Source organism: Octopus sinensis, linkage group LG10 (genome assembly GCF_006345805.1).
Source record: "Octopus sinensis linkage group LG10, ASM634580v1, whole genome shotgun sequence".
Classification (NCBI taxonomy): Eukaryota; Metazoa; Mollusca; class Cephalopoda; order Octopoda; family Octopodidae; genus Octopus; species Octopus sinensis.
This window is the reverse complement of record NC_043006.1, coordinates 83913666-83936005: the sequence shown is the minus strand read 5'-3', so window position 1 is coordinate 83936005 and position 22340 is coordinate 83913666. Positions and strand designations below refer to the sequence as shown.

Genomic DNA, 22340 nt, shown 5'->3' with positions numbered 1-22340 from the left:
ACAACATCCAGTCCTTCTTCCCACCAAATGTCAACCTTCTGAAGCTCCCTTTCCTGTTTATACATTTCCTGCAGTTGTCAGTTTGCAACAGCTTAACTACAGCATTACTGGGCCACATTCCCACTTGTCATCCATACTTCTTTCTTATCATCATCCTCTGCCAACAAGTTATATTAACCCCATCGACCCTGTCCCATATTCATTGTATTCATTCCCTTGGCTGTGGTTAAGATGCTCATTTTCCAACTACATGGTTTTGGGTTCAACCCCACAGTGTAGCACTTTGGGCAAGTGTCTTCTACTGTAACCCCAAGCCAACCTAAGTCTTCTAAGTGAATTTGGCGGATGGAAACTGTGGAGAAGCTCATCATGTGTATGAGAGAGTCTGAATGTGTGCCCCACCATTTGGCAACTGATACTGATTTGCTAACATTCCAGCAACTTAGCAAAAGGGTTAACTGAATAAGTACCAGACCTAATAAGTACTGGTACTGATTTGTTCGATTAAACCCTTTAAAGTGGTGGGTGCTCCAGCATGACCAGAGTCCAATGACCAAAACAAGTAAAAGATAAATACATCTAATACCCTCCCTTACCCCATGTTTATATCCATCTCTCACTCTCCTTCTTACTCTCCCTGAATGAATGAATTCCAATATTCTAAGTCTGGGTTTGTCCCCGTTAATGGGGGTGGCCGGGTCTACCTCACTCTTACAGCAACCACTCTCACACCATCTCATCTGGTTTTGGGTGTCCTCCCTCCTCAAGCAAACCCTCCCAATCTCCTCCTCCATGGTTTCTTTGGTCGACCTCACTCTCACGGTTCATTTTAAACTCAAGCACTCTCCTCAGAACATGATCCTCATCCCTCCTCAACGCATATCCATACCACCACACTCCATTTGCCCTTGCCAGCTGTTCCACTGATTCCTCCAACCCCAACATCCTCATCATCAAGTCCTCAGCTCTCCTTTTATCCAATAGCTTCACACCACACACTGCTCTCACCATTGCTCTCTCGGTCCTCAAAACTGCCATTTTGCTTTCCCTCAGACACCATGTCTTGCTCCCATACAGCACTGCAGATCTCGTGCAACTCCAATAAACCCTTCCTTTCATCTTCAAGGAGAACCTTTTCCCTGATTCTTCTATCTTCACACACTCATCTATTCACCTTCTTGGACTTGTTGATTTGAGGGTACATTCTGGTACCACCATGATTATCAATATCATGATCCTCATCATCATATGCAAATGCTGCAATGAGTGATAAGTTCCCAGTGAACCAAAGTTAGTGTCACAGTTTCAATTCTCTGCTGGAATGGTTTCATATCATTTACATGTCTTTGGGTAAGATATATACATCATAACTTCTCTTTTCCCTCCTTTTCTAAATATTATCATCATTATTATTATTATACTAGCTTACCACGTGCCGTCAATAATAACAAATAATTGTAGTATTTTATATATAAATAAGGTACATAATAATCACATATACAAACATTCACATATTTCCCTTGTAAATACACACACACATACACACACAGAGTTGAAACGCTGATTTTTTCAACCCTTCCTTTCTTTCACTCCCTCTCAGTCAGGGCTATTACTCTCACTACTTCTCCTTCACTGAATTACTATCTTCTCTCCTCCTTTATGCCTAGCATGATTCTGGACAAGTATATATATATATATATATATATATATATACATACACACACACACACAAACAAATATATAAAAAATAATACTCTCATTACAACATTAGGAGATTTCTGTTTCTTTATGTTCTGAGGTCAACTTTGTCTTTCATCTTCCTGGGGGTCTATGAAATAAAATACCAGTACCTCACCACCACTATATTTACCTCACTTTTGAGTACCCCTCCACCCTCCCGTCAGCCTATGTAAAATCCAAGCTGGCCACAAATCTCCTCCCCAAATAATGAAACTCTTCCTGCTCTTCTGATCATATGCTAAACCACCCTACACCCCACATAAACTGACCAGCATATCTCTTGTTCTCTTTCTCAGTTAAGGGAGCTCTTTAGGTCTTGTCAGTTACAAGGTAACCTCACTGGTGCTCATGCCATGAAAAAAAAAAAAAATAAATAAAACAAAAGTATCCAGTATACTCTGTAAAATGGTTGGCATTAGGAAAAGCATCCAGTCATAGAAACGGAGACACTGGAACAAGACATTGTCCTGCAACTTATTGTCTTTTAACTCACTGTCAAAACATCTAACCCTCTAACCCATGCCAACATTGAAAGCTGACAAAAAAAAAATTAGTGATGCCAACAACAATGATAGTGATGATGGCTTACTGAATACCAACTACTGTTCATTTTTCCTAAACTAAGAAGGTGATTAACGCTGCTTCTGTTGCTTAATCACCTTATAAAAAGCTAAAAATAAGTCTTAAGTCATTATTCATACCTAGGAGCGCAAACAATAAATGACAAGTTGTCATCTGTTGGTCAGACTGATACCCTAATTAGCTTGGTCAACTGATACTCCCATAAAGTTACACCTACCACTATAACCACCACAACCACCATGGCCATAACTCACGCTACCACAACCACCACCACCACTCATTTTCTTCTATTGTTTTCCATTAGAAATCTCTGTTAATCACCCATTTAGGAATATGCCTGATGATGAATCCAATTATATGTCTATGAATAGAACTGTGGTAAGAAAGAAAGATTGTGAATAATATTTTACTTTTTTTTTCTTTTAACCACAATTGCATCATCATCATCATCATCGTTTAACGTCCGTTTTCCATGCTAGCATGGGTTGGACGGTTTGACCAGGGTCTGGGAAGTCAGGAGGCTGCACCAGGCTCCAGTCTGGTCTGGCAATGTTTCTACAGCTGGATCCCCTTCCTAATGCCAACCACTCCAAGAGTGTAATGGATGCTTTTTACGTGCCCCTGGCACAGGTGCCAGGATAGGCTGGCAACGGCCACGATCGGTTGGTGCTTTTTATGTGCCACTGGCATGGAAGCCAGTCAAAGCAGTGCTGGCATCGGCCACGTACGGATGGTGCTTTTTATGTGCCACCAGATGATACAGAAATCATTATCACCATCACCATCATAATTTTAATGTCCATATTTCCATGCTTGCACAGGTCAGACAGAATTCATTGAAGCAAATGTCCTCTATCCAAACAATGCCTTTCCTGTTACCAACCTTTACCTGATTCCAAGCAAAGTATGAGGGTTGAGTCAGAAAGTAACGTACAGTTTATATTTGCACTGCTTTTTGAATTACCCTTAAAAATGCATGAGAATTATTAAAAAGGTAATTCTTTTGTTTGCTTCAATCATTTGACTGCAGCCATGCTGGAGCACCACCTCTAGTTGAACAAATCAACCCCAGGACTGATTCTTTGTAAGCCTAGTACTTCTATCAGTTTCTATTGCCAAACCACTAAGTTACAGTAATATAAATACAGTGGTATAAATTGCTTGGCGGTTGCCAAGTGATGGTGGGGGAGAAACATAGACATACAAATACATACACACACACACGATTGAGCGCCATGATTGACTGCTAAATCCACAAGATCTTTTTATTCTCTCTCTCTTTATTTCCTTGTGTTCCTTTCTGTTGAAAAGCATAGGCTCAAAATGTAAAAGACTTTCTCACTTTCCTGAGCGTCAAACTAATACATCTGCTTGCTATTTATACACCTGTTTTTGTTTTTTGTTTTTTTGTAAATTTCAACTATATATACATATATACAATGGGCTTCTTTCAGTTTCTGTCTATCAAATTCACTCGCAAGGCTTTGGTTGGCCCGAGGCTATAGTAGAAGACACTTGCCCAAGGTGCCACACAGTGGGACTGAACCCAGAACCACGTGGTTGGGAAGCAAGCTACTTACCACACAGCCACTCTTGTGCATAATGCACATAAAAATTGCATTACTTTTTCCTACTCGCCCTCATAATATATCCCCATGACTGGACAGATTTTCTCAAAAGACTGAAAATGAGGGACACCACATTTATAACAGCAGTATTAGTTTACAGTTATCAGATGATGCCAAAATGAAGCAGTACAACTTCCTATTCCCATCTGGGCCGGTGCTACAAAGTGTACAGCCCAATTACAGAATTGTCGGTGGGGCCCTCTACTCTACAAACGCTGAAGATTGATGTTTTATGCTTCATACTGTACACCAGTCCCAGCCCAAAAGCATTGAGGGCTTGAGGTTCCACCACTAGCCTCAATAATATACTAAAAGTTTATCATAGAATCCCCTGGTTGAGTATGTGCACTGGGCCCCTTCTTGGCTCAGGGCCGAATTTTTCTAATTGGCTTAAAAGCAGCCCTGCACCCCCCCCCAGATAGGTAGATAAATAGACAAATAGGTGTACATTGAACTTCTTTTGGTTTCTGTCAATCAAATCCACTCACAAGGCTATGGTTGGCTTGGGGCTATAGTACAAGACATTTTCTCAAGGATCCATGTAGTAGGACTGAACCTGACACCACATGGTTGAAAAGCAAGCTTCTTAACCACACAGCAAACAATGATAGTGAATATTGGAGGAAACAAATGAAATAAAAACTTATCTCCCATGTTGTTTGTTGATCATTTTTGCTGGTTTCTTACCTTAATGACTGCTTTCCAGAGGGCGCTACCCATACCAATTTTTCGACAACAGGAGGTGACATAGAAATCTTCCACATAAAGGTATTTTCCTTGCCAAGGGTCATAACCAAAGAAAAACAGAATATAACCACCAATCTTGCCAGCTGCAATTTTAAAACGAAAATAGAAAAATAAAAAAGAATTATGAAGAAAAGAATTTTTTTTAATAATCATTAGAATTGATTAACCCTTTCATTACCAAACCGCCCAAAGCCGCCCGAAAAAAATTTTGGTTAATGTTACCAAACCGCCCAAACCCTCCCGTATTTACCTATTCATATTTAAATGAGAATATCAGGGCAAATCTCTTTAGTACATTCGTGAAAACAAGTGATTATACTTCATAAACAATTCATCTACAGTTTTGTACAACGATTGAAGTGTAATTTTAATTCTGTGAACTTTGGGAGGTTTTTTTCCGAAATTTGTTCCTATTGTGTTTTCAAAATTTGTAATTCTGACAAAAAATGGATACGAATTTCATTATATCAAGCAGCAAGTCAGAATTCGAAGGATGTTCTACTGAAGACCTTGATAAATCTAACTCTATGACTGAAAAAAAAAAAGCACATGGTATTTGATAATGAATCTGGTGTTTCATTTTCCAAAAGTGAAAACAGTGAATCTGAGAGCTCCGACAGTGATAAAGAAAATGAATTGGCACCTGAATGGAGTGAAAATTTAAAAACTGTTTCTTTTGGTGATTTTTCTGAAGAAACTGGACCAAGCCACAGACTTTCCCAGGAGAGTAAAGCCTTAGACTATTTCTTTTTACTTTTTCGAATGAGCCTATTTGAAATCATTACGGTGGAAACGAACCGTTACGCTAAATGTAAACAAAGCGAAAGAAAGGACAGTTAGTGGTTTCCCACAAACTTAAATGAAATTAAGACTATTTTGCCATAAATATTATTATGGGTATCAGAAAGTTACCCAGAATAACAAATTCTATCGTAAAATTTTGTTGTATACCCAATTGAATATTAGCTAATAACCCATTTTCTATAGCGATATTTGAACAAAATTTTAATAATTTTATATTTTGTTGAATTTACCTGTATCTACCTGCAATTAGAGTCACTTTGTGACAAAAATTATAGTATAGAATTGGTTGAGAACATTTCATTAAATTATCTTCCAAAAATCAGATTAATATATTGATAAATAAAAAAGTTATAGTTGTTTAATGAAACCAGACTAAATTTATGATTATGTTAGAAATTAATTGAAACACATAAGGGGTGTATTTTGGTGAGAAATATAGTAACGAAAGGGTTAAACTGAAATTAAATAATTACAATGTGAAAAATGTATTATTAGTCATTTAAAAACACAGAAACTTCGTTTGAACATTTATTATTTGGTGTAAAACTTTTCCTCATGCCAACTGCAACCTGGTCACTGACATAGTTCCACTCAAGTGAACAATGTCAGATTGCAACTAATATGATGAGAATTTTGACATCAGATATTGGTTTCAAGTTTTGGTACAACGCCAGCAATCTTGGTGGAGAGGGTTGACCCCAGTACTCAACTGGTATTTTATTGACTCTGAATGTATGAAAGGCAAAATGAACCTCAGCAGAATTTGATCTCAGAACATAAAGAGGGACAAAATGCTGCTAAGCATTTTGCCTGGGGTGCTTATGGTTCTACCAGCTTGCTACCCTTTTGACATCAAATAATAAATGTTTAAGTGAAGTTAACAGTTTTTGAGTGCTTTTTCGAATGGTTAAGGTGTCCCTTCCATGTTCAACACACTTCTTGCAGTGGTCCTTCAGTTTTTTAAAGCCCTGTAAAATAACCCGGAAGGTTGGGCCTCCAACCAGACCTTTTACGATACTCTTAAAGCCAAGTCTAGAACATTTACCCTCGATAGACAATAACTCCCCACCAAGGGCAACAGATGATTTAAAACTTCTTAATATATTAGATAGGGGGTAATTAACCAAGGGGGAGATAATTGTTCTTCAGGGTAGTTGTTGTTAGGGGGAATTGTCCTACGGAGGGTAATTGTCCTCATACATTTAAAACCAAGAACTTTTGAGTAACCCCTTGTAGATGTATGTGTATGTGTGTGTGTGTGTGTGTATATATATATATATATAAATATAAATAACAGACTTGTTAAGCTTCTGTCTATCAAATCCACTCACAAAGCTTTGGTTGACCTGAGGCTATAGTAGAAGACACTTGCCCAAGGTGTCATACAGTGGGATTGAACCCCATGTGGTTGGGGAGCAAACATCTTACCACATGGCTATGCCTGTTAATAACAATTATTAATCATTAAATAGAATGAGTGAGCAAAAAAAACTATATCATATTTATTTTCTAGATTGCCAACACAGTGAAAGTTATGAATACATAGACAAACATATGAAGTCCCACATATATGCTTACTCATGTTCTCAAATTAGGCCCATGATGGTCTTATATTTGCAGGATGGGTTCAAGACTGAACTGAATGTTTTCCTTAATATTTAACAATCTTGATTCAGTCACCTATACTGCCCAAACTGCTGGTGATTTTTTAATATGTAAACAAAACATGTGACTAATTTAACTCATTTACATATCGGGTCAAAGTTTCTCAACTCTGGTATCAATTACAAAAGAGTAACAATATGAAGTAGGTTATAAATAAATCATGTATATATTTACATACATACATATACATATGTAGCTATGTATTTCTTTATTGTCCACAGGTGGACAAACCAGGACAGACAAAGTGATTAAGTCGATTACATTGACCCCAGTGCGTAACTGGTACTTATATAATTGACCCTGTAAGGATCATCATCGTTTAACGTCCGCTTTCCATGCTAGCATGGGTTGGACGTATGACTGAGGGCTGGCGAACCAGATGGCTGCACCAGGCTTCAATCTTGATCTGGCAGAGTTTCTACAACTGGATGCCCTTCTTAACACCAACCACTCCAAGAGTGTAGCAGGTGTTTTTACATGCCACCGGCACGGGGCCAGTCAGGCAGCACTGGCAATGATCTCGCTCAAATCTTTTGCACATGCCACCAGTACAGGTGCCATTAAGGTGATGCTGGTAATGATCACGCTCGAATGGTGTCTTTTATGTGCCACCGGCACGGAGGCCAGATAGCCACTCTGGCAACGATCACACTCGGATGGTGCTTCTAATACCCTAAGGCAAAAATTGACTACAGCGGAATTTGAACTCAGAACATAATGGCAGACGAAATACCACTAAGTATTTCACCCCGTGTGCTAACAATTCTGCCAGCTTGCCACCCTATAAGCATCTATATATAATCCAAATAATATAACAAAGAAATGCTTTAACACATCTTTAACGATCAGTTAGAATTGTTTCTGTACCAACTCTGCTTCCACCACCAGTTTGCACCAAAATTTGAAGTGAAAATTTACAAATATTTGTGGTTTTAGACATTAGAGTGGCACTTCTTCAAACTTGCATCAAGTGCTACACTAATGTCTAAAGCCAAAAATATTATACTCTCTTTTTACTCTTTTACTTGTTTCAGTCATTTGACTGTGGCCATACTGGAGCACCGCCTTTAGTTGAGCAAATCAACCCCAGGACTTATTCCTTGTAAGCCTAGTACTTATTCTATCGGTCTCTTTTGCTGAAGCACTAAGTTATGGGGACGCAAACACACCAGCCCCAGTTGTCAAGTGATGTTGGGGGGGGGACAAACACAGATACACAAAGATATACACACACATACACACATATATATATACATATATACGACAAGCTTCTTTCAGTTTCCGTCTACAAAATCCACTCACAAGGCTTTGGTCAGCCTGAAACTATAGTAGAAGACACTTGCCCAATTTGAATTTTTGAGTAAAATGATGATGCAAGCAGAGTGGGTACAGAAACAATTATAAATGATCAGTAAAAATGTGTTAAAGTATATCTTAGTCTTATTATTTGAATTATATTTTACTTTTCATCACACCCACATAACGGTTTTACTATCGTGAAGCCATAATTTTCTACACCTGAAGAATTTCGGTATTAGTCTGGAATCCGACTGTGGTGATAGCCCAGAACTTGGGTTGAGTGCTCCATAGGAAATACCCTAACTTTATATCCTACAAGGACCTTATACATCTATTATATAAAATCTGTTCTGTCTGTCTGTGTGTGTGTCTTCTAGGATCTCGGGCATCCTCCATCTGATTGCACTCAAATTTGATATGTAGATACCAAGGGTATCAGGGCATTTATAAGTCTTGAAAAAGTTACAAAAATCGATTCCAGGTGAGAATGTGATCGATAACGTGAATAAAATCATTTTTCTTTGGAATAGAAAAAAAGTCTATCTTTATTTCTTCTTTTGCTGGTGTCCCAAATTTAGGTTAAATCAGTGTTTCTCAAAGGGGAGGCCCATAGGACGGTCGGACAAGTTGTTTTGAGAAAATTTGGTTTAAATGTTTGACAAGTCAGCACCGTCATTTGAGCGGGCTGGGGTGGCGTTTTGCTCTTATATACATACATACAGAGTCATATCTGTGCACATGCAAAGATGAAAGTAAATTAGAATAATCAGGTTGCATGCGAGGTGACTGACATGAGGCAATCATCATCACATACACACTCAAAAATATACTTATATTGCATATATACATATATACCCACATATAGTGTCAGAACATCAACCATGTATAGTTTTTCTTTATTTAAAAAAAATTTTTTTATTAATTACTTAATCAGGAAGAAAGAGAGATTTGTTAAATGACAGAAATACAGAAATCTCACCTAGTTCAGAGTCATCGTCGGGGCTACATTCTGCTACTAGCAAATGGAAATATTTATGCTTTCCAAATCCATGTTGTTTTAGAACTGGAAAATACAATAATAATAATAATAATAATAATAATAATAACGATGATGATGATGATTTCATTTATTTGTCACAAGGGTGAAGGATGAGGGGCAATGCAATGACAGACATAAAGTGTGGGGTTTACATATAATGAAATGATTAAAAAAAAAGTAAGTAGGTAAGTATACACTGAAAAAGAAGGGATAACCAAACTATAGCAAATGACAAACAGAAAGAGAGAGCCTAGAAGAAAGAGAAATGTATGTGTGTGTACGTATATATATATATATATTATATATATATATATATATATATATATAGTTAATCCAAACATGAAAGCACAAAAAAACACAACGCGAGGATGTGGAACAAATACAGTATTATTGGAAGCTCAGGGAAAGTTCACAAAAAACAAAAGATGAAGACAGGTGGTGTAGAAAACAAACAGATATATTAGTATAACGCTCAGGAATAGAAAAAGTCTTTTACGTTTCGAGCCTACTCTCTTCCCCAGAAAGGGACACAGTAAAAACAAGGAGAGAAAAAAAATGTGTGTAGTGGCTAACGATCTATCATGGCGACTATATATATATGTATATCATCATCATCATCATCGTTTAACGTCCGCTTTCCATGCTAATATATATATATATATATATATATATATAGAGAGAGAGAGAGAGAGAGATTGAGATAAGAGAAGCAGGTAGATATACAAAAAGATAGTTAAAAGGAAAGAAAGAAATATAGAGACTTAGAGGTATACATACAGCAAAAAAGAAAGATATCAATATGTATCTTTCTCTCCTGCACTCTCATAGATTTGAATAAATAATAATAAAAATAACGAGCACTCAGAGAATGCAAACCTCTGCCAAGGCAACATCAACGTCCTCTCAACGATTAACCAGAGATGATATTTAAAATGAGAATATCTGAAATAAACTTGACTGCTCTCACAAACAAGAATACTACAAATGAAACTGACTGCTCCCAAAAATTAAGTAAAAAACAGGAAAAAATAATCCAGAATCCTTGTCCAGTACCGGATCAACTCCAAAATATAATCAGTTTGTACCAGTCACAAGGCCAAACATCCCTGAAAGTTTCATCTGAATCCATCCAGCAATTCTTGAGATATCTTGTCCACAGACCAACTAACAAACAAACATGACTGAAACAATGCTTCCGCCTTCGCTAAGGCAGAGGTAATAATAATCATTATTATTAGGGCAGCAAGCTGGCAGAATCGTTAGCATGCCAGGTGAAATGCCTAGCGGTATTTCATCTGCCGTTATGCTCCAAGTTCAAATTCCACAGAGGTCAACTTTGCCTTTCATCCTTTCAGGGTTGATTAAATAAGTACCAGTTATGCACAGGGATCGATGTAATCGACTTAATCCCTTCGTCTGTCCTTGTTTGTCCTCTCTATATTTAACCTCCTATGGGCAATAAAGAAATGAATAATCATTATTTAACATCTGTTGTCCATGCTGGCATGGGTTCAGCAGTTTGACCAGAGCTGGCAAGCTGGGGAGTTGCACCAGACTCCAGTCTGATTTGGCATGGTTTCTACAGTTAGATGCCCTTCCTAACACCAACCACTTTACAGAGTGTGCTGGGTGCTTTTATGTGGAACCACATGGTCACTTTTACATGGCACCATATGGGTACTTTTGCAGCAACACATACAAATGTTACAAGCCAACAAGCCTTACACAAGTCGCCCAGCCTGCTAGAAATACCAGCAAAATCTCTCTCACATCAACTAAGGCAGTCTTATAATAGACAAAACATGTGCTGCAATATAGTTGCTGATATGCAACAAGCTAGGATGTTTATGGCTGACAGTTCACCTAACGGACAATAAAATGTATCACACTCCTATATTTAAGATTATGATGGTTTGAGAGAGATTTAGCTGCTATTTGTTTACAGAGTGAGTGACATTACAGAGAGTACATTGTTAGCTTGTGTGTTTGTTAGAAGACCTGTGGGAAAAAGTTGCTAACTAATGTGTTTTCCATTTAAGAGGAGATTCTGAAGTCGTCTGGAGGCCATGGTTGAAGCCAATTGTGATTTTATTGAATAAATTTACTCTTTAGTATTTCAAGATATTTTTATGTAATTTTGGTAAATATATCTGTTAAAATGAGATGTCAGTGTTATTTTCATTTTTGCGTAGAAGTGGCTGTGTGGTAAGTAGATTGCTTATGAACCGCATGGTTCCGGGTTCAGTCCCACTGTGTGGCACCTTGGGCAAGTGTCTTCTACTATAGTCTCAAGCTGGCCAAAGCCTTGTGAGTGGATTTGGTAGATGGAAACTGAAAGAAGCCCGTTGAATAAATATATATATATATATGTATGTATGTGTGTGTGTCCCCAACATCACTTGACAACCAATGCTGGTGTGTTTACGTCTCCGTAACTTAGCGGTTTGGCAAAAGAGACCAATAGAATAAGTACTAGGCTTACAAAGAATAAGTCCTGGGGTCGATTTGCTCGACTAAAGGCAGTGCTCCAGCATAGACACAGTCAAATAACTGAAACAAGTAAAAGAGTAAAAGCATAATTTAGATGACAATATATTCACTGGACTCTGTATAATACATATTAACTACTCTGGCAATCCCTTGGTTATGATAATGAGTGTTCCAGTTGATCGAATCAATGGAAGAGCCTGCTGAGAAAATTAGCATGCGAGTGGTTGAATACTCCAGTTACAAATACCCTTAATATCCAAATGTGACAAGGCTGACCCTTTGAAACACAGGTTCTACTTTTTGCCATCTGATTGATTGGAGCAATGGGAAATAAAGTGTCTTGCTCAAGGACACAACATGCCACCAAGTATTGAACACATGACCATACAATTGTGAGCTGAATACCCTAACCACTAAGTAATGCATCTTCACATATTTGAGAAGACCCTTAACCCCTTGTGGGGTCATTGAGGCACTGCAGCCATGCAGCGTATCCAGGGCAAGGAAACCTGGCAGAGTTCATCTCTCTCTAGGCTAAACTCATTTATACAGCTGAGTGAACAAGGGCAACGTGAAGTGAAGTGTTTTGCTCAAAAACACATTGGATTGCCCGGTTCAGGAATCGAAACCACAATCTTATGATAGCGAGTCCAATACCCTAACCACTAAGCCACATGATTCTTCATATATAATACATATATAAAACATATTTGATGTGAAAAACAACCTGCAGACTGCGACAGTCAGTAAAATAGAAATAAAATTAAAATATTTATTCTTTCTATGTGGCATGGTACTATGTGATCCACGGACTGGTGTTTGCGGACCCTTGGCTTGAGGAAGTGAAATGAAAGAGTGTATAGCAAAGCTGGCCTCGGAAGAATTTGAGCTCAGTGTATAGATGGCTGGAAAAAATTCCATTAAGAATTCTATCCAACATTCTTACAACTTAACCAGTTCAGCACCATTAAACCGATCATACAAATAAATTGAGCCAAAACAGGAAAGGATTAACCGGAAAAACATTCCACTAGCTTGTGTCATAATTAGAGTAAGGTCTGTCGCTGAGTATGTTGCTAGGATAAGAAGAACAAAAAAAAAAAAAAAAAAAAAAAGGAAGAAAATGATGTGGTTAGTTCAAGAATTCGGTCTGAACAGGAAGAATGCCAGAAATAGCAAATAAAGCAATGCTAGTCATTAAGTCATCATATGCCATTTGTAGCAGCATGAAATATTATCTTCTCGTCAATATTGAGCCACTTAACATATCTCTCACTAGTGATCACTGATGCTTTCACTTGCTGTTCTGTGTTTATTGAACACAGGATGGATTTTAGCATAATGTACATGGAACCAGATCAAATTGCTGAATAATAATATATACATACACATAAATATAGATACATATTGATTTCCAATTTTGGCATCAGGCCAGCAATTTCAGGGGAAAGGGGAAAAGGGTAAGTCGATTACATCCACCCCAAAAGTTATGAAAGGCAAAGTCAACCTTGATGGTATTTGAACTCAGAATATGTGAAGACAGACAAAATGCCACTAAGCATTTCACCCGGCATGCTAACGACTCTGCCAGCTCACCATAAATATGTCCACTCTGCTGAGTGATTGGTGTTAAGAATGACATCCATCCAGCTGTAAGAATCCTGCCAAAACAGTTACAGAAGTCTGGTGCAAGCTTCTGCCTGGACGGTTCTTGTCAAACCTTCCCACCCATACCAGTATGGAAAGTGGATGCTAAACAATGATGATGATGATGATATATATATATATATATATTTGGTGTTAAGAAGAGCATCTAGCTAAAGATACCATATCAAAACAAACATGGAGCTTGAGTAACTTCCCATCTGGCCAGCTCCTGTCAATCTGTCCAACCCATGCCAGCATGGAAAACATGTTGATGATGATGATGACACACACATATACAATCAGCTCGATTAATGTAACCATTGTTCGCACATATGTGGTTGGCCGAAGGATATAGTAGAAAACACACACCCAAGGTGCCATATGGTGGGACTGAACCTGAAACCATGTGATTGGGAAGGAAACATCTGACTCATGCAGGTATAGAAAAGTGGACGTTAAAACAATGATGATGAACAGTGTCATAGCTAAATTCTACAACCTAGTAGTCTCTACATAGTTACAAGACTTGCTGTATGTAACAACTAACTCTCATTCAAACCCACATAGTTATTTTAAAATTGAAAAAATAAAAAAATAAAGATAAAAAAAAGACAAAGGCTGGACACCTGTGAACATATAATCCAAGGTACACTATGGCTGAAAACAAAACATGGGATGGTCAGGACTAGAACATTTGATCATAGGAGTATTAGATCAGAGCTGAGTACAGGTTTACATTCCACCATCATCACCACCAATACTGGTTTACAAAAGCAGGCTCCAAGTACAATTTATGTTTGTTAAACACAAAATTTGCAATTCTAATCATTAACATAAATGTACCTTGAGGTGTTAATTATAATTACCATATTTGATGGCATAGCCGGTAAAGAAGAAAGACCCCTTTCAGTCATGTATGACCATAGATTTGCACCTAGAAAGTGACCCCCTGAGGCACAAGCCCATACATACCAGCCTCCCCTCTCCATGTAACCAATGTTTTCCAAGAGAAAAGGCAAAGAAAGTCGACCTAGGCAGAATTTGAACTCAGAATGTAAACAAGACAAAATGTCACTAAGCATTTTGCCTGGCATGCTAATGATCCTGCCAGCACACAGTGAGTTGGTCTTTATGTTCTGAGTTCAAATTTGGCCAAGGTAGACTTTGCCTTTCATCCTTCCGGGAACGATAAAATAAGTATCAGTTGAGTACTGGGGTTGATGTAATTGACTTAACCCTTCCTCTGAAATTCTTGGCCTTGTGCCAAAATTTGAAACCATTATTATGGAATCAGGGTAAGTGAAAGAGATTCTGGATTAAAATCAGCTTATACTAGTGAATGATGGGGACAAACTTAGTTTAGGGGAGGCCTAGCTTTGTATGTATAGGACCAAGGGAAAAAGTGCATCTTAAATGTCATCAAATATACTCTTTTACTTATTTCAGTCATTTGACTGCAGCCATGCTGGAGTACCGCCTTCAGTCGAGCAAATTGACCCCAGGACTTATTCTTTGTAAGCCTAGTACTTATTCTACCGGTCTCTTTTGTTGAACTGCTAAGTTACAGGGACGTAAACACACCAGCATTGGTTGTCAAGCGATGTTGTGGGACAAACACAGACACGCAAACATATACACACACATACATATACACGACAGGCTTCTTTCAGTTTCCATCTACCAAATTCACTCACAAGGCTTTGGTCGGCCTGAGGCTATAGTAGAAGACACTTGCCCCAGGTGCCATGCAGTGGGACTGAACCCAGAACTATGTGGTTGGTAAGCAAGCTACTTACCACACAGCCACTCCTGCGCCTATATATGGTCATCATCATCATCATTTAATGTCTGTTTTCCATGTTGGCATGAGTTGGGTGGTCTGACAGGAGGTGGCAAGCCAGAGAGCTGCACTAGGTTCCAATTGTCTGTTTTGGCATGGTTTCTATGGCTAGATGCCCTTCCTAATGCCAACCACTTAACAAAGCATACTGGGTGCTTTTCATGTGACTCCAGAACAGCTGCTCTTTATGTAGAACCAGCACAGGTGCTTGCTACATGACACCAGCATGGCTACTTGTTACGTGACATCAGCACATGTTTTTTTACGTGGCACCAGCTCGGGTGCTCTTTATGTGGCACCAGCATGAATTAATGCTAACTCATATTTATGATGCAGACATGGTTGTGTAATTAAAAAGTTGGTTTTGCAATCACTTTGTTTGAAGTTCCATATCAAAGAGCAGCCACTTGGGTCAAACCATCCCTTTGAGTAAAACTGTGAAATTTGGTAAAGTTATGTTAGACTTCATTGGATGGATTGTATACTGTTATCCTTTCTTTGCTGGGAGTCTTCAATCACAGGCTGGATTTCACATTACCAGTTAGGCCCTTGGGGGGGGGGGCAGGGAGTGCCTTTAGCAGAGTCTACTCTGTTGCAAGCATTTGGGGCCAGGCATCTGTCTAATAAGAGTAACTTCATATTCTGATGTGATCCTTCCTGCTAGAGTAACCCAAGGGTCCTGGTCTGTCACCACCACTGTCACTACTGTGCTATCACCACCACCACCACCAAGGACACTAGCCTGTAAGGTCCTGCCAAAAATTGAGGCTATTGTTCTTTCTCTCACCCCTCCCACTCCTGTAAACTGAATCATACACACACACATATACAAAATTGTTTTAAGAATCCAATTTTGTTCTGTGACATGTCTTTTCAACAAGAGTTTGTGGGATGGGAGAATGAATATGGAATAGTAACAAAACAAAACATAATTATGCAGTTGAGATAATTTTCAACACCTGATACTCATAAAAAAATTTACAAAAGTAAAACTAAACAAAAAGAAATGCTATCAAGGTGACCTTTCTGTTGAAAGCATGGCTTTGAATAAATAATTTAAGTTAGGTTCCTTGGTGTATGGTGTTGAATAAATACTTTCAGGTGTACTGTTGCATGGTGGTTATGGATCATTAAGTGTGCAACCATGCTGAACATAATACTTTAGCAGAACTATAAACAAACTTACAAACCTTAGGCTATTTTTATCTACAATACAACTGTTCTGACTTCATGTTTATTTCCCTGGTATCTGTTATTAGCTTAAAGGGTGACACACAGAATGGTGTGCGGGTATTCATAGTTTATTGAAATTTCTTTCCAAGTTCATCACCATTGTTTTAATATGAATTGCTAGCTTAAGTTAGCGATCGATCTGGCAGGATCGTTAGCACACTGGGCAAAATGCCTTGTGACATTTCATCCGTCTTCACATTCTGAGTTCAAATACCACTGAGGTTGACTTTGCCTTTCATCCTTTTGGAGTCAAGCATTGTGGTTGATGTAATCAACATACCCCTTACCCTGAAATCGCTGGCCTTGTGCCAAAATATGAAACCAGTATTATGATGGCAAGCAGCCTTGTAGTATTGCATGTCTTTATGTTCTGAGTTCAAATTTTGCTGAGGTTGAATTTGCTTTTTATCTTTTCCGAGGCAATAAAAAAAACACTAGTCAAGCACTGGGGTTGATGTAATCAACTAGTAGCCTCCCCCAAAGTTGATAACATTGTGCCGAAATTTGAAACCAATTTTAATTGCTAGCAAGGACATTGTATTTTGATTTCCAACCATAATATACTACCAAGTATATTAAAGGTTTTACAAGTCAATATTGTGCTTTTACTTTTGTGTTAGCAGTGCAATGTTCTCATTATTTTAATGTTTATCTCTACAGAGATAAATCTTATAGAAAATCATTGTTCTAATGTTCACTTTTCCATCCTTGCAGGCATCAATTGGAATTTGTTCTCAGTTCAGCTAAAGAAACTTATAGAATAAATACCAGACCTTAAAAAAAAAAAGGAAAGAAAGAAAAAAAATCCCTCATAAATCCTGGGGTTTGAATAGCTGCAATCCAATGACTGAAACAAGTAAAACCCAAAAGATATCACCGTCATTGTGTCTTTAGCACTCACCATTCTAACACTTATGGAAAGTTTAAAATGGAGTCAATGAGCATTTCACATTAGGCCTGAGTGGGCCTTATTACCAGCTTTGGGCCACAATAAGGCCTGGGTGGGCTTTATTACCAGCTTTGCACAGGCCTGTCTGACAGTGAAATATTTTTATTTGTTTAAAAATAATTTAATATCTTTTATCTTTTACTTGTTTCAGTCATTAGATTGTGGCCATGCTGGGGCACCACCTCGAAGAATTTTTAGTCAAATGAATTGGCCCCAGTACTAATTTTTTAAAAGCTGGTACTTATTCTCTCTGGCCGTTCTCAAGATGCAAAATTTGAAAATAACCGATTTTTTCAGTTTTTCATCACACAGTGATGCCTTTGGACATAGAACAGATACTTGATAGAACTGCTGTTACATGGTGAGTTTTTATCCATAAAAACCAAGGAAATCGGACTTTCCAGTAAAAAGTTTTCTACCGTGTAACTTTGCAAAAATGCAAAAAATCAATTTTTTTCAAAGTTTTTCACAATTTTCTTGGGAATCAGAGGCCCCAAGGCAGTGCCAAAATATTTGTCTGAAATGTCACAACATGACGGTCCTATTGACACCAAAATTATAAAAATTGGACATTACTGTAAAAACTTTTTTTGCATGCAACTTTTGCCTTTTTTTTCAAAAAGCGGGGGTATCTCTAGGCATTGGTAATGCAGCAGTGACCTGTCTGGGTAAATTTGCCATTTAATAAAAAAAAATTTCATCAAAATCGGATGAAAAGTGTGGAAAAAACATACATATACTCAGAGACATTTTAAGTTTTATAGATATAAAGCTTGCACAACACCTCTCAAACCTTCTCCACCCTACTGACATGATCCAGAGACAAGCCAGAGTAAGATATCCAGCGAAAATAGGGGTCATATACACACATTCATAATGGTTTCACATTTTGGCACAAGACCAGCAATTTCAAGGGAGTGGGTAAGTTGTGTATATCAATCCCAGTGTTCACCAGGTAGTCATTTTATTAACCCCGAAAGGACGAAAGACAAAGTTGACTTCAGCAGAATTTGAACTCAGAATGTGAAGGCGGATGAAATGCTAAGCATAAGCATTTTACTTGGCATGCTAATGATTCTGTCAACTCCCTGCCAAATACATACATAATGGGAAAAATTTCTTAATGGCATTTCATCCATCATTATGTTTCGAGTTAAAGTTCGGCTGAGGTCAACTTTGCCTTTTATACTTTCAGGGTCAATAAAATAAGTAACAGTTGAGTACTGGGATCGGTGTAATTGACTAACCCTCTCTCCTGAAATTGCTGGCGTTGCTGCAGAATTGTCAGTGCACCAGACAAGAATGTTTTACTGTACCAAATCCACTCACAAGGACTTAAATTTTGTTGGGCACAAGGTTAGTTGATACTGTCCATCCCAATACATAGCTGGACCTTTATATTATTAACTCCAGAAAGAATGTAAAGCAAAGTTAACATTGGTAGGATTCGAACTCAGAACGTGAATAGCCAGAGGGAATACCACAAAGCAAGATGTTTCCGTTGCTCTAACAACTCTACCAGCTTGTTCCCTTTATACATACATTCATAACAGTAATTTGAATGTATTAATAACAGATACGTGTGGGAGCATATGTGTGTATGTGTGTGCATTACCTGCTGATAACTAATGCCCTGAAGCATCAAGTGACCATACTATATCAATAAAGTCATGAATAATTCAATATACGAGAGTTATTTATTATCAGTTTATCAACAACTATCTCACTCCACTTCTTACAGAATCTGCCAACTTGTCCTTGGAATAATATTAAATTTCCTCTCACTTGGTACGTTGCCAAATTCTACTAATATCAGAATATACAGGTCTTTCAACTAACCCTTCCCCTCCCCCATCATGTTGTTTATCTGTTTTAGTATTATAATGGTGGTGAGCTGGCAGAATTGTTAGCATGCTGAACAAAATACCTAGAGGTATTTTGTCTATCTTTGCATTATGAGTTCAAATTTGGCCAAGACTGACTTTGATTTTCATCCTTTCAGGATCGATAAAGTAATTATCAATTGAGCTTTGGGTTCATTTAATCAACTAGCCCTCTCACCTCAAATTTCAGGCCTTGTATCTATAATAGAAAGAATTATTATTATGGTGGAGTGACAGAACCATTACCACACTGGATGAATTAGTGACATTTCATTTGTCTTCACATTCTAAGTTCAAATTCAAATGAGGTCAACTTTGCCTTTTGTACTTTCGGGGTTGATAAAATAAGTACCAGTTGAGTACTGAGGTTGATGTAATTAACTTATCCCCTCCCTCAAAATTTGAAATCATCATCATTATTATTATTATTATTATTGATTGAGAGAGCAGTGCATGCCATCGAAGTGACATTGCGGTAAAATATATGAAGCCCAGTATACTCATGACTATCTGTCTGATAAGGGTACACCAGGCACATGCATCACAACCATATATGCGCAACATGGTGATCTCATATCAAGATAAACAGCACATGACCTTGCAGGTGGGGGCCCAGTTAGAATTTTTTTTAGGTTGAGTAGCCCAACCTGCTCAAAAGGTCCCTGAAGAAAGGTTGTTTAAGGATGATGAACAAAACACCCATATTTCCAGAGGTGTATTAGCCAAACCTCAAAGAATCCCTCTCAATACATGGCTATGATGCTCCCCCACTACTTCTGCTCGTGATCAGAGATGCCCAAATGGTTAAGGTCAAACAACTGACAAGCAAATCTGTGGTATTGAGCAGAATATTTGCTGTAGCCTATCTTTTATACCAAGACAAAACAATGTATATGATAACACTTCCAATCAGTTGAGAAGCCATGAAAGCCACTGCCAGGTACTGCATCTGGGCATTATTATCATCATCATTATTATCATTATTATTATGGTGGAAAGTTGGAAGAATTGGTAGCATGCCAAGCAAAATGCTTTGTAGCATTTCGTCCATCTTTATGTTCTGAGATAAAATTTGGCTGAGATCAATTTTACCTTTCATCCTTTTGGGGTCAACATAATAAGCACCAGCCAAGTACTGGTGTTGATGTAATTGTAACCCACCCCCTTCTAAAATTGCTGGCCTTGTGGCAGAATTGTTAGTACATCAGACAGGAATGTTTAATAGCAGGCTTCTTTCAGTTTCTGTCTACCAAATCCACTCATAAGGCATCACATGCATCACAACCATATATGCGCAACATGGTGATCTCATATCAAGATAAACAGCACATGACCTTGCAGGTGGGGCCCAGTTAGAATTTTTTTCAGGTCGAGTAGCCCAACCTGCTCAAAAGGTCCCTGAATAAGGGTTGTTCAAGGATATTGAACAAAACACCCATATTTCCAGAGGTGAATTATTCAAACCCCAAAGAATCCCTCTCAACACATGGCTATGGTGCTCCCCTACTACTTCTGATCGTGGTCAGAGATGCACATATCGTCAGTCACTAAGGGACTTGCTCAACTGGTTAAGGTCAAACAACTGACAAGCAAATCTGTGGTATTGAGCAGAATATTTGCTGTAGCCCATCTTTTATACTAAGACAAAACAATGTACATGATAACACTTCCAATCAGTTGAGAAGCCATGAAAGCCACTGCCAGGTACTGCATCTGGGCATTATTATTATCATCATTATCATTATTATCATTATGGTGGAGAGTTGGAAGAATTGGTAGCTTGCCAGGCAAAATGCTTAGTATCCTTTTGTCCATCTTTATATTCTGAGATAAAATTTGACTAAGGTCAATTTTACCTTTCATCCTTTTGAGGTCAATATAATAAGCACCAGCCAAGTACTGGTGTTGATGTAATTGTAACCCCACCCCCTCCTAAAATTGCTGGCCTTGTGGCAGGATTGTTAGAACATCAGACAGGAATGTTTAATAGCAGGCTTCTTTCAGTTTCTGTCTACCAAATCCACTCATAAGGCTTTAGTCAGCTTGAGGCCATGATAGAAGACACTTGCCCAAGATGCCATGCAGAAGGACTGAACCTAGAACCATGTGGTTGGGAAGTAAACATGTTACCACGCAGTCACACACACACACACCAGACTTCTGCATGCTGAGATTAAACAGAACCGTATGGCTGTAAAACAAACTTTTTAACTATGTAGCCATGACTGCGATATAAGAAAGAAAATGTCTTCAATTGTTTTTTTTTCTTCTAAATTTAAATTTTATTTTTTATGGTTTAATGATGAGAGTAAGTCCTATTTCGTGACCTTTGCAGTCTCCCTCAGGCTGGTATTTCAAATGGAAATTATAAGCTGCTTAGGAAAAAAAAAAAAAGAAAAAACCTGACATACACTAAAAAAAATTTGTCATTCATCTTCCCACTTTTCAGCTATAGTAAATGGAAAGATCTGAATAATTTATACAAGGCAGAGATGTAAAAGGTGAACGTTGGTAGAAAGATTAATTTGAGAAAATGAAGTTTTTATTTGAATTTTCTTCTGTAATATAAAACTTACTATCAGGTCTCCAAGACTGGTTACAGCAGACAATATAAATCTAATCATAGCTGTGTGGTAAGAATCTTGCTTCCCAACCACATGGTTCCAGGTTCAGTCCCACTGTGTGGCACCTTCAGCAAATATCTTCTACTACAGTCTTGGACCAACAAAAGCCTTGTAAGGGAATTTGGTAAACAGAAACTGAAAGAAGCCCATCGTGTATATATATGTGTGTA

General features: G+C 38.0%; 1 protein-coding gene across 2 annotated transcripts in view; it reads right to left on the bottom strand.

Annotated features, from left to right (window-relative positions):
* Positions 1-22340, bottom strand: part of LOC115216676 (diamine acetyltransferase 1) — a 119288-nt gene that overhangs the window by 14577 nt on the left and 82371 nt on the right. For both annotated transcript variants that reach the window (XM_029786181.2, XM_029786180.2), the window contains 2 exons: positions 9445-9528; positions 4638-4780 (listed from right to left, as the gene is read on the bottom strand). In XM_029786181.2, the coding sequence (XP_029642041.1) occupies positions 4638-4780; positions 9445-9528 (227 nt within the window). The remainder of the gene's footprint in view (positions 1-4637; positions 4781-9444; positions 9529-22340) is intronic.